This window comes from Monodon monoceros, unplaced genomic scaffold, assembly GCF_005190385.1.
Source record: "Monodon monoceros isolate NGI ecotype Baffin Bay Population unplaced genomic scaffold, NGI_Narwhal_1 Super_Scaffold_9, whole genome shotgun sequence".
NCBI lineage: Eukaryota > Metazoa > Chordata > Mammalia > Artiodactyla > Monodontidae > Monodon > Monodon monoceros.
Genome location: NW_021703786.1, coordinates 54,414,598 through 54,429,246, shown reverse-complemented (window position 1 = coordinate 54,429,246; position 14,649 = coordinate 54,414,598). Strand labels below are relative to the sequence as shown.

Sequence of the window (14,649 nt, the reverse complement as noted above, 5' to 3'; positions counted from 1 at the left end):
ACTGCAATCCCTATCAAACTACCACTGGCATTTTTCACAGAACTAGACCAAAAATTTCACAATTTGTACGGAAATACAAAAGACCCCAAATAGCCAAAGCAGTCTTGAGGAAAAAAATGGAGCTGGAGGAATCAGGCTCCCTGACTTCAGACTATACTACAAAGCTACAGTAATCAAGACAGTATGGTGCTGGCACAAAAACAGAAATATAGATCAATGGAACAGGATAGAAAGCCCAGAGATAAACCCACGCACATATGGTCACCCTATCTTTGATAAAGGAGGCAAGAATATACAGTGGAGAAAAGACAGCCTCTTCAAAAAGTGGTGCTGGGAAAACTGGACAGCTACATGTAAAAGAATAAAATTAGAACACTCCCTAACACCATATACAAAAATAAACTCAAAATGGATTAAAGACCTAAATGTTAGGCCAGACACTATCAAACTCTTAGAGGAAAACACAGGCAGAACACTCTATGACATAAATCACAGCAAGATCCTTTTTGACCCACCTCTCAGAGAAATGGAAATAAAAACAAAAATAAAGAAATGGGATCTAATGAAACTTCAAAGCTTTTGCACAGCAAAGGAAACCATAAACAAGACAAAAAGACAACCCACAGAATGGGAGAAAATATTTGCAAATGAAGCAACTGACAAAGGATTAATCCCCAAAATTTACAAGCAGCTCATGCAGCTCAATATTAAAGAAACGAACAACCGAATCCAAAAACGGGCAGAAGACCTAAATAGACATTTCTCCAGAGAACATGTACAGATTGCCAACAAACACATGAAAGAATGCTCAACATCATTAATCATTAGAGAAATGCAAATCAAAACTACAATGAGGTATCACCTCACACCGGTCAGAATGGCCATCATCAAAAAATCTACAAACAGTAAATGCTGGAGAGGGTGTGGAGAAAAGGGAACCCTCATACACTGTTGGTGGGAATGTAAATTGATACTGCCACTATGGAGAACAGTATGGAGGTTCCGTAAAAAACTAAAACTAGAACTACCATACGACCCAGCAATCCCACTACTGGGCATATACCCTGTGAAAACCATAACTCAAAAAGAGTCATGTACCACAATGTTCACTGCAGCTCTATTTACAATAGCCAGGACATGGAAGCAACCTAAGTGTCCATCATCGGATGAATGGATAAAGAAGATGTGGCACATATATACAATGGAATATTACTCAGCCATAAAAAAAACCCAAAATTGAGTTATTTGTAATGAGGTGGATGGACCTAGAGTCTGACATACAGAGTCAACTGAGTCAGAAAGAGAAAAACAAATACCGTATGTTAACACATATACATGGAGTCTAAAAAACAAACAAAAAAATGGTCATGAAGAACCTAGGGGCAAGACGGGAATAAAGACGCAGACCTACTAGAGAATGGACTTGAGGATGTGGGGAGGGGGAAGGGTAAGCTGGCCCAAAGTGAGAGAGTGGCATGGACATATATACACTACCAAATGTAAAACAGATAGCTAGTGGGAAGCAGCCACATAGCACAGGGAGATCAGCTCCGTGCTTTGTGACCGCCTAGAGGGGTGGGATAGGGAGGGTGGGAGGGAGGGAGACGCAAAAGGGAAGAGATGTGGAGATACATGTATATGTATAACTGATTCACTTTGTTATAAAGCAGAAACTAACACACCACTGTAAAGCAATTATACTCCAATAAGGATGTTAAAAAAACAAACAAACAAACAAAAAACTATGCTTAGGGACTTCCCTGGTGGCGCGGTGGCTAAGAATCCACCTGACAATGCAGGGGACACAGGTCGAGCCCTGGTCCGGGAAGATCCCACATGCCGCGGAGCAACTAAGCCCATGCACCGCAACTGTTGAGCCTGTGCTCTAGAGCCCACGAGCCACAACTACTGAGCCTGCGTGCCGCAACTACTGAAGCCCGTGCACCTAGAGCCCGTGTTCTGCAACAAGAGAAGCCATCGCAATGAGAAGCCCACACACCGTAACGAAGAGTAGCCCCCGCTCACTGCAACTAGAGAAAGCCCGCGTGCAGGAACAAAGACCCAACGCAGCCAAATAAATAAATTAAATAAATAAATAAATTTATAAAAAAACTATGTTTAATACTGTCCTTTCTGGTAAAAGAATGCAACTACAGGATTATTTTAAGTCTTTAATCAATGACTGTTATCACTGATATCATATTTTTCCTCCAACTAAATCTACGTCCAAGTATGTCTCTGCTAAGGACAGGAAACAAAAAAACCTACAATGATGCAACTAGAAATGGTCACCTGAAATATCATGCTTACAGAATGCTAAGCTTAAAGTAATATACACCTTGAGTAAAATAAATTGCTTCATGGGAATTCCCTGGTGGTCCAGTGGTTAGGACTCGGTGCTTTCACTGCCGGACCTGGATTCGACCCCGGTTGGGGAACTAAGATCCTGCAGGCCGCACAGTGTGGCCAAATTTAAAAAAAAAAACCAAAATAACAAAAACTGCTTCACATCTGGACATGATGGAAACAACTTTGCCCTCCTCACCTTATTCATGTTGTTTTCATCAACCACATCCTTGGATATATCCTGGATTATTTCTGGACACAAGATAAGGAGAATGATTTGTAGTGGCCAAACTGCTGCTTTACGTTTGGTGCTTTCAGCAAAACCATCCACTAGGTCAAAGAGTTTTTCTGCACACTCTACGTGAAAAATATAAATATTAAATGATATAATTAGATGAGAAGAAAATCTCTGGCATTAAATTAAAAGCTGGTGCTATCCAAAAACCCAAAGGCCACATTTTTAAAAGATAAACTTGGAAGTTCACTTAACTCAGCAAATTCATTCAATTCAAGCAATGTTATATGGTCTATGTATTAGAAGAGGTTATATTGTCTATGTATTAGAACAGCTATCTTGATCCATCCTAGAAAAGTCCAAATTTTAGAATAGCCAGACTTGTATTTAGTCTCAATGTGCAGGGCCTTATGCAAAGTGTGATGTATCCAAGAAACGAAGACTGAATAGCTTCTCAAAGGGAATTACCAAAGCTCTCCAGGAGTCTATTCTCCTTCTTGCAGTTGTGTCTTGAGAATTCCAAGTGGGGATATTCCTACTTTACACACATCTCTCTAAATACAAACTAAAGCCTCAGAGCACACACAGAAAAAAGGTGCTTCTCTACACCAAAGAGCCATCAGTATCCAATCTACAACTCTAATTAAAGATCAAAGCTTCATTTCAAACTTCCTTATCCATTTGCTCAAAGGAAAAAGGTTGAGGCTAATTTAGAAATATAAGAAAAAAATAATATTTCCTATTTGACACAAGTTGAAAAGATTAAAAGCACCATAATCACAAAAACAACTTGGAAAATGATAGGTTCTTACCTCATAAGTAAGAGTTTAAAAGACAAAAACAAACAAACAAAAAAAACCAATCTTATCCTTACCAGCCATATCAGTCTGTGGAATCTGGTATAACTTTGTAAATTCATCTGGATAATTTTCTACCCAGTTCCAAAATGCCTACAAATAACAAAACATATGTTTTTATGTCATATTTTCTTAATATAGTAAATAAAATGACATATGCCTCCAATTATATCACAAAATTCTAATTTCCTTCAGAAGAATATTGCAATGCAGTCTTCCTAAAAATTAATGTGAAATTATCACTCAAGTCACAACTCCTTGATTCAAAATACTGAAGACAGCAACACTTATAACCAAAAATTAACAAAACTTTAATATCAAAGAGGTTATTACTTACTTTTTCCAGGCTATTTATAACCGCTAATTGTGCAACTTTCTTTAGGGCTTTAAATTTAAATGCTGTTTCTGGAGAAAAAAAAAAAAAAGTTTTACAATTAACTCTAGTTTAATTAGTTAACACAAATACAACTCAGAGCTACTGGTAAAAATAACTTTCCTTTTATATACAAACTGTTATTCCAGTATTATTTATAAGCAATGTAAAGGTAAAGATAATTAGTATAAGCCAAAACCTCACTGGTTATGTCCACTAAAGACCAAACTGAACCTTGAACTTCAAAGGTTGTTGTGAATTTTTTCCTTTGTTTTGTTTCTAATAATAACTACATTTTTAAAAAATGGATAAAATACACGGTCATTGTAGAAAATTCAAAAAATACACAGCAATCTAAGGGAAATTTAAAACATTATCTATGATTCTACCATTCAGAGACAATCACAGTTAACAGTTCGGTGAATTTTCTCCCTTCCCTTTTCCTATGCATGTATAAGACAAATACATTTACCATAACTGAACGAAACCTGTTCATATCAAACCTGTTCTTTACATTTCACATCATATCCCCAACTTTTTCCATATCATTAAAAATTTCTCATACATATATTTGATGGCTCTATATACAATAATAACTATTACTTGAACAATTACAACATGCCAGGTATTTTCAATCTAATATATTTAATTCTTTCAAAATCTTAATGCTTTCAGGTATTACAGATGAGCCAACTGTGTTTCTGAGGTTACAGATCTAATAAATGATTGAATTGGGCTTCAAAGCCATAGTCTTTTCAGTATGCTTTGATGTCTTTCAGAATATTTAAGTCACTGTATTAAGTCACTGGTTATTTAAATATTTTCCAATTGTTGCATATTTATTTCCAATACCGCACTATTATAAGTAACATTAATACTTTTATATCCAAGTCTTTTCCACATTCCGATTATTTCTTTAAGGCACATAAATACCTAGAAAAAGAACTGTCCAAAGAGATGAATATTTTTAAGGCTCTTGATAAATATTGCCAACCTGATTTTCAGAAGGGTTGGGCCAAAGGCCACTCCCACCAAGCAGCATATGAAAGTGCCCTTATCACATCCTTGCCATCATTAAATGTGTTCATTTCTTTCATTCTGCTAATTTGATTGTTCAAAGCAGTAGAATGCATTTTTAAAATAAGACTAAACATTTCTCCATATAAATATATTAGATATTTTAATTTCCTTTTCTATAAATGTATTGTCCACATTTATAAAAAGATTTATATCTGGAAAAGATGACCCTTCTATAAACTATATTACTGGTAACAGTCTCTTGGCAGAGAACTCCCCATATGGACTTTTAATGAAGGGATGCAGGTACTTAATACAATTACATAAATATCTTTATAAGATAGAGATGAGTCTACAAGTTATAAAATTGTCTAAATAATCCTTTAAAAGTCACTTTTTTTCCTAGACTTGGAAATGAGCAGCTTGCTCTCCAAGTCAGTTTTAAAACATACCCTTCCAACCTTCTTTGCTCTTGCTCTCCTCTGACTTCCAAACAATAGCATTACACTTTACAGTGCTCTTGAGTCTTTTTGCCTTCCTATGTTCATCAACTTTACCTTTATGACACTTTAAATGTGTTATACACAGTAGTCTATTCTCAATTCCAATGTATAAATATTTTATTACTCCAGCTCTACAAGTTTCTGACTGGATACCCTACCAATACCTCAAACTCAATAGATCTAAAACTCAATTTATCATTTTCCTGGCCACCTTCTTCTCTGCTTTAACCAGCTTGCTCTGTAACACTTGGTGATACTTCCCTTTAACATCACATACCTAAATTAATCACCAAAAGCTATGCAATGTATTCCACTTCCTAAATACCATATCTAATTGGTCCCCACCCTACCCCATTCCATCCAGGCCTCCACTATCATTTCTACCTCACGTTACTATACAAACAAGTCCCAGAAGTTCATTTAACTTTCTATCAAATCATCCTGCAAATTTCAAGCAAAGTGGCATATCTAAAATAAAATACTGATCAAGGTAATTTCCACCCAAAAGCCTCTGCATCACTTCCCATGGCCACTAAAATAAAGCCTAATAACCCATAAGCAAAACAGTACAGCAGTTAGGTACTTTGGTTCTAGAGACACACAGATGTGACCCTGCCACTCAATAGCTGTATGACCTTGTAAGTGTTACTTAAGCCTCAGTTTCCTCATCAATATAGGGGATGATAATAATAATATCTGTTTCACAGGGTTACTGTGAGTATTGATGAGAAAAAGCATGTGAAGAGCACAGCGTGACATCTGGCATATACTGAAAATGCAACAAATGTTACTATGTTTTTATTAATATGATCTGACCTACTCTTGTACCTCTCTATATCTTGCTCTTTTCCTCTTAACGTCTCCCACCCCCAAACCCATAGATACTTAATCTCTCACTTTATGCTCACTCTATTTAGCTTTGTCACATTGCTTTGCAAATAATCTGATAATATATTTGTCTCATAAATCAGGCCATGAGCTCCAAAGGGAGAGATTCAATACTTTATTAATCTTTGTAAGCCCGGCACTTAGCATGGTTCCTTACATACAGTTTCCCAACAAAAGCTGCTGAATCGAATTTAAAACACATCACTACTTTTACTATTCCATATTACAGGAAGCTTCCATTCCTTTCACCATTATTATTATCATGTAGAACCATCTTTTGCTGGTCTATCTAATATTAGCTTTATATTTCACATTTATCAGTATAAACTCTAAATTTATGATCATAAGGAAGCTGCATTCAATGGGGATAACTTACCACAATAAAAAGAAAGTAATTTATCCACACACTTAGTTTCTCTCATTTGTGCATGGAGAACCATCTCAATTAATTATTATGGATTAAACATTTCTAAGAAAACTGATCTTTTAAACAAACAAACAAAATCCACAGGCACCCTGGACTAGATTTCCCAAATGTCACTGAACAGTTATGAAAAGAAAAAATCACAAAACCCCACTTACATTTCTTAAATATTATACAAAGATTAAATCTCTAAATATTACCTTCACTTCCTTAACTTTTCAATGTTTAATGATAAATATTAAAATCTTGAAATTTCAACTACTTGAGTGGTAGTTTATTATAATCTAAAATAATTGCTGCCCACTTGTCCGTATCTTGACATAATCGCTAAAATGATCCATTTTTCCTTTATTAAAGTTACTAAAAAGTGATTTAACTGTTGCTTGGTTTTATAATGGTAACGATCTAAAATCACAAATTCTGAACAAGGTAATATAGCTGGAACACAGCCTTATAGTATTCATCTATATAGGTACAGCCTTTTTACATCTCTGGTGAATAGTTGTTGAGTTTAAAGCAAATGTTAAGAAAACTAAACATGGTATTTTGAAAACTACACACTGTAGAACTGTTGAGGTTTTCAAAGTTAGTATAACTAAATTTCCTTTTAGGTCAGACATTAAAAAACATTACTGACAATTCCTATATCAATATACAAAGTAAAATAAAAATTAATGTGAATCATATACTATAAGGTTCTACATTTAAATTAGCCAGGATCCAATATTACATAAAATTAAAATACAATTTTTGTGAAATGAATTTAGGTATTTATACTCAGTTTATTAATAATACTCAGTGATATTTGATTTATATTAACACATTCCTGCTTATCACAAAAATTCTCTCAATTCCTTCTGATAGTTTATTTCAATCAACATAATCATAGAAAGCACTTTCCAAAGCTTTAAAAACACACATTTTAGGCATTATAACATTCCCATGTGTGACTACTATTGACATGTTCTACAAGGAAGCAAAACTAAGCACTGAAAGAGTAAAAGACTTTGTAATGCTATAAAGTCAGTCAGTAAGTCAATAACAGAATTGAAAACAGAATGTCAGAAATGAGATTCCTGACTCAATTTCTCCTCTCACCGTAAGACCACAATCTTCTGGTTCCATCTGCAATGAAACTTTTATATCCTGCTAAGCTATCTGCTTTTAGCACTACCAATAGCTAAACAAATAACTTCGATAACCTACTCGCTACCCTCAAGAGGTGAAATTCTAGAAAAATTAAATAACAGCATCCTCACATTCTCTTTATTAAAAGCAAAAATTGTAGTTGAACAAAACTTTCCATTGCCAAGACTTAAGATACTAATTTTTGCTAATGTATTGTTTTCAAAGGTTCAAAAATTACTGAACCATAAAGTATTACTGTCCATTTCTCAAGGACATTTGCACTATAAAATCCACTTTGATGTTCTAGCTCAACACAATTAGTATAATTAGTACATTCAACATACTGGTTTTTCACCCACAGTGATTAATTTCAGATATATCATACATTTAAACTTACCCTTCAGGAGTCGTTTTAATTTTGCACAATCCACATTGATATACTGTAACAATTCTATATCATGAACATCAACATTGTCTTCTGAACAAACAGTCAATTCCTGTAACCTGAAAAGTAAAAACCAAAAATAATTTATCAACTGAAGTCTTAGGATAGTCTGAAATTCTGAATTCAACAGACTCTTCTCACACTAATGATGAGTTTATAAGAGAAAATACACATATAAAAATAAGAGAATAAATTTTTTATGAAAATCTAAAGGAACATAACTAATTCAGGGGCTGTGACAAAAGAAACCGTGATAATCCAGTAAACTTCACAATGTACATCAAATCACCATGTTGTAAAATATACAGAATTTAATATACAGAGTTTTTATTAAAAATAAAAATCACAGCATGCTGATAACTGCTGAAGCACAGTAAGAGATGGTATTTGAAATACTTTCTCTCTGCTATGTGTATTTTAAAATTTTTTCTATAATATAAAATTCAAATTTCAAATTATAAGTTAAAAAAAGATAAATTTTATTAACCTCTATTCACATCAACTAGACTTCAGAAACATGAATGACATTTTATCTACATTCACAGGATACATTTACTTTGTATTAAAAAAAATGAGTAAGCCTTTATGCACTGCGCTTTTCAGTCTGTACGTGTGCTTACGTGATTATTTAACTAGTGTCCCTCTCTCACAGAACTTAAGCTTGTAATGACAATAATCTTTCTAAACCCCAAATTTCCCTCTTATTAAATATGAAGTTACCAAAAATGTAGAAAAATTTAGCACTTAACAAAAATATAAAAAATATATATATATAGATGTTTAAACTGCTAAGAAATTCACTTAAGCTTAATAAATAAAAGAGGTTAAAGTTTTCTTCTTTTTTTTTCACTAACAACCACAGAGGTCAGCTTTTCAAAGTTGGTACTGCTAATCTATTGTTGTGTGCTTCCTAATGAAGCTTGCTTATTTCAATTAATAGATATCAAAAATGTAAGCAATAGGATGAAATTACTAATTTTCATAAACGCAGAGAGAGATGTGTGAAAAAGCACAAATAGTACATGACCTTATTCAAAATATTAGCTCAAAGTATAACCATTTCAGTATAATTTAAAATTGACATTAATCATCACACTAAACCTTCAGTTGCTAAAAATGAAATCAATGCTATTTCTTCCTTCTCAAATTCCTCTTTCACTCACTTTAGCCCATAGATGTATAGCTAACATTAAAATTATTCTAAGCACTTACACTAATGTTCTTCTTATCATCAGGGTGAGAAAAGCTTAGCAGTTCACACTGGGAATGAGAAGGTCCTCAAAACTGATTTACATGCTACAAATTCCACAGCTGCTGCAAAGAGCCTAAAAATATGGAATATGACTCCTTAAGAAACACAACTTAATAAATCAGCAACACCAACTTTTGAAAAGCTAACTCTTGTGGTTGTTTGTGAGTGGTTGTGGTTGTTTTATAGTCCAGTTTTTACCACAAGGAAGGAACATTCTGTGAATTTATAAGGCAGAGAAATCAAATAAAGCGTATTCTTGGCAAAAGAAATGAAGTGGAAAACCTATAACTAAAACACCTAGAAAAACTAGGTAAACTGAACAACAACAAAAAGATATTTTAAATGTATAGAAATAAAACAAAACAAACACTAAGTACCCACCCAAGTCCAGAAATGGAAAGGAAACTGAAAACCAGAGATGGTTTTGAAGGCATGATCTAGCCAACAAAAGAAGGGTGAGAGTCAGATTTTTTTTCTCTCCTTAACCTAGGGGTCTGGGGCTAAAAACATCCACACGGGACTGGATACAAAGTCCTGTACCCTCATAATGCAGAGAGTAGAACCAGGGACCTGCATAAAACATGGCTAGAAAGAGCTATGCACTTCCTTAAAAAAAGAAAGAGACACTGAAAGAGAGACAGAGACATAGAGAAAAGAGAGGGAGGGGGGAAAATCTACCAGCACAAGAAGTCTGTCTGCTCTGCCTAAGCTTTGGGTAGGGGAAAAAATCACCCAGGGCTGTCACCTTACAAGGGTTTGAGGCCCACATTTGTACTACCCATACAATCTGGGGCTGAGAAATTAACAAAAATATAGGTCCAGAACTGGGCACTTGGCAAAAGCAAATGCAAAACCATCACTAGGATACTCCCACAGTCCCAGGCTACAAGAGATTCCCAAAGAAAATACAGACTGCACTAAAGATAAATTTGCAATCAAAGGTTTACAAAACAGAGAGAAAAAATTCACTGTGAATGACAGTTGGCACACACAAACAAATGAGATTACTTAACAATCTTAAAGAGAATATATAATAAGTATGTTTTAAATAATTAGACATACAAGAAGAAATTTTAAACTATTAAAAACAATAAGAAACCATTTTAAAAAAACAGCAGATTTGTAAAAGAATCAAACAGAACTTTCAAAGTCATTGAGTCTTCTGCTTCTGGTATATGTCAAATTAGGTATTTTTCAGGACCCTCCAACTACAAAACAATTAGATCCAGTGCATTGTATAATAATTTTGTGGAGAAAGCAGCTAATGCTCTACATAAAAGAGTACTATGAGCCACAGAACATGGTATACTTCAGCAGAATAAAAAAGTTATCTTATGATCTATAACTCATATTATTCCCTTGAAGAAAAGCAAAGGACAGAAATATCAAAAGCTAATGTTAATCCTAAAAGAGGAACATCCATAGACAGGTAGAATGGTCAAGCACAACAAATTTTCATGATACTGATTCATCTAGTACATACGAAGTATAAAATCAATCTTCAGAAAGAACTGCCATTCCAGTTCCTTGCATATTTTGTCACCTAATGCTACGACAGCAGTGTCACAGGATAACCCCATCTCAATTAAACCATCATAATGGTCTTTTAGGTAAGTGACCCTCTAATAAGATCAGCTCCTATTTCTGGCACCAACTAAATGAAACAGCAAATGTAGTTGTCTGAAACATGAATTTCATAGATCCCATTTCTGAGCAGTCTGTCCCCTGAAAGCTAAAGAAACTGGCTTATTCTGGAGACATTTAACTTCTACTCTGCAAACACTGAACTAGATTCAGGAAATACCCAAAAGTTGTCTAGTTTTACACGTGCCAATGCTGCAAAATAAAACCTTTGGTGACCAGAAGATTTTTAGAGTTTTCAGAGGTGGCACATTTGCTGTGTTTTATTAAAGCAATTCATGTTTGGATAGACTAAAAAACATTTTACCCTTTTGATCATTTTCTACCTTCAATGTAAGATTATTTCAAACAGTAAGACTGGTCTAGTAGTCACCTAAACAAAGAAAGGGTTTGGTTTGGTTTTTTATCATTTTAATGCATCCTATTACCTAGGTGTTTGCTACCTTGCCGCTTCAACCAGCGTACTATTTACTCAGAATATGAGATGTTAACACTCAAGAGATTTCATGAAGCCATTGTTCTATTGTATAACCATTACCCTACATTATCAGTCATATTATAACGTTAGATAAAATTTTAATTTTCTTTGCACCACAATTCTGATGAGAGGTTGGAAGAATACTGTTGCCCAGCATCACCATCAAAGAAATGCCATTTTTTATTAAAAAGACTGCAGGATTTTGAAGTTAGCCAATTCCGCCTAAAAACCACAGCACAAATTCTCAAACTATGATGTATGTTCTCATTCACATCTGTTGGAAAACAACATAAGAATGAACTAAGCTAATGGACGTCCACTCCTTACACAACACAGACAAACCAAAGATGCAGGTGCCATTAAGCATTCTGCGTTAGTCTTTGATCCACTGAATCACTAGGTGATTTACGTTATACTTCCTACTTGGTCTTAATTAGGGACCCATTTGACTCTACTTGCATGAGAAAGGCAAATCGTCTGCATGAAATTAAGATCCAGAGTTACCTGCTACCATCAGCTACAGTTCTATACCCATTTCTCCATCTCTAGCTTTATCACAATGAATGATCACATGATGATTTCTAAGCATCAATAAAAGCTTAAATTATACTTATCATACAATTTTAAAGCACAGCAGTGGATATTATAAAAAGGATTTCATCAAAATGCAGCTAACATAGCAGTACCAGGAAGCAGCCAGGCACAATAAAACAGACAGACTCTGAAGCCAGCCGGACTTCGAAGTTTTGGGTCCTCTGTTACTTGGCACAGCATCTTGATAACTTCTTTAGTATTAGTTTGCTTACCTATAAAATGGGGTGTCACCTACATTTCAGGGATACTGTGAAGATCAAACAGCATAGCACATGCTGTAAATGCTCAACAAATGGGAGATTTCACAGTTCATACACTTAAAATACAGTTCACTTTCTAGAATTACTCATTTCCTTGTGCTTCCACATTGCTGGTTTGGTTTTTTTGTTTTGTTTTGTTTTTTGATAACTTAGGAGCTTGTGATAAGGATCAGAGCGTTAAGATCATTAGAATTCTGACTACTCACCAATTATTCTGATTGACTAATTTCATTACAAGGAATAATACGTTAAAAAGCCAAACCCAAAATTTTATCTATCAATAGTATTAAAAAAAAAAAAAAAAGCCTGGTCATGGGTGACATTTTTTTCCTAAAATTTAGACTTTCAAGTTTATCATAGTACTCACATTTAAGTGTACCCACCAATAACACAACATTACAAAATAAAAATTTCAAAGAAATCAATGTATAAAATTTCAACAGAAGCCCAGGTTAAACTCATTTCTGTCAACTTTTTACTTTTACGTAGACGAATTTTATATTACTTACAACATTCCTATGTAAATTTACACACTAACCTGGTAGAAATTCGACTAAAGACTGCATTGAAGTTGTTGCAGCTGAGAGAAAATAAAACCCCAGAGGCAGAATTCCGAAGTTCAGCGGCATGTTGGTTTCCCTCACGACAAGTGTGAAGAAAATGGCAGATTTCTGGCAGCAACTGTTTGACCAGCATCGTTTCATCTAACCTCATCGTGTCCTTTGGTTGCTAAAACAGAAATAATCACATAATTCTAAAACTTTCTTAAACTTACGTGTAAATATTTTCTATTATGGAAAATTTCAAACATACATAAGAGATGAAACAGAATAACGAACACCCATATACTCATCACCTAGATTCCACAATTGTTAATATTTCATCATGTTTGCTTTATCTATCTACAATTAGTTTAATAAAGAGGGTGGTTCCATCTTTCACTTCTTAATCACAAGAAAAGTCCAGGTACCGCCATCCATCCTCCTCAGCACCCCAATTTCTGCTTGTTCCCCTGTTCATCAAATCCCTACATAAGCCCTTCCCTTCCTGGGAATCCCTAGCTTACTGTGAGTCCTAAATAAACTTTACGCATATTCACTGGTGAGTGCACTGTGTCATCTGTCTCAACATCCAAATTAATTCCTGGGTGAGCAATCACATCTACCTTTGGGCAGACTGACCAAAACAGATAGATATTACTTATTACAAATAATTTTGTTTTGGTTTAACCATTTCAAAGTAAATTACAAACATCATTACTTCACTACTAACTTGCTTCGGCATCTCTAAAATATAAGAAAATTCTCCAATATAACTTCAATGCAATCATCACACCAAGGAGAAAAAAAAAATTCCCTTAGATCAGCTAATACCCAAGCCGTATCCAAATTTCCCCAACTGCCCCGTAAATGTCTTTCATAGCTGTTCTTGTTTTATTCAACCAGGATCCAAAAAAGGTTCACAGATTGCAGCATGATTGTAACATTCCTTTAGTCTCTTTATCCTAAAACTATTTTCCCCTCACACACCATATAGATCATTTTTATTTTCCATAACACTGACTTTTTTAAAGAAAATAGACCAGTTGCCTTACAAAATGTTGTATATTATTGATCTGATTATGTCTTAGTGGTGAAACTTGTTCTTCCAGTTGTTATATTTTCTGTTAAGCTGGAATCTAAATATAACAGTCTGATTAGATTTAAGTTAAACACTAGGTAGAATTCACTACAGTTTGTATTACGTCACATCAGAAGTACATAATGCCAGGTGGTCTCTCTGTTAATGACACCAAGTTTGATAACTTTGGTGTTAACACTGAGGTTTCTACTTTGTAAAATAAATCTCTACAATTAACAAAACAGCCAATGGATAAGCTACCCTTAGTTGAAAATAGACTGTTCCACATCAGTATTTTGCCTAACGGCTTTACTATCCTTATATGAAGGACAATTTTGATAATATCAAGCATAATGACAAAGAACAAATTTTTGTAAGTGTGCTATGATCAAATCTGTAATTGCATTCCAAAAGCTTTCAGATGCAAATACACTGAAATATCTGGACAGTAAATAAACAGATATCACAAAAACCTGCAAAATTTGAGTTACAATGCTCTTTCTTATTTATAGGCTAACCAGACAATAGAGGTGTTGAAACCAACTCCAATTAATATACAAATAAAAATTATAGAAGTGTTCAATCTTT

General features: G+C 34.4%; 1 protein-coding gene across 6 annotated transcripts in view; it reads right to left on the bottom strand.

Moving 5' to 3' along the window:
- Window positions 1–14,649, bottom strand: part of NF1 (neurofibromin 1) — a 245,995-nt gene that overhangs the window by 170,612 nt on the left and 60,734 nt on the right. For all 6 annotated transcript variants that reach the window (XR_003792109.1, XM_029213370.1, XM_029213372.1 and 3 more), the window contains 5 exons: window positions 12,980–13,170; window positions 8,169–8,275; window positions 3,776–3,843; window positions 3,456–3,531; window positions 2,546–2,703 (listed from right to left, as the gene is read on the bottom strand). Coding sequence is in view for 5 of the 6 variants with exons in the window: in XM_029213370.1 (XP_029069203.1) it covers window positions 2,546–2,703; window positions 3,456–3,531; window positions 3,776–3,843; window positions 8,169–8,275; window positions 12,980–13,170 (600 nt within the window). In the remaining variant the exon portion in view is untranslated. The remainder of the gene's footprint in view (window positions 1–2,545; window positions 2,704–3,455; window positions 3,532–3,775; window positions 3,844–8,168; window positions 8,276–12,979; window positions 13,171–14,649) is intronic.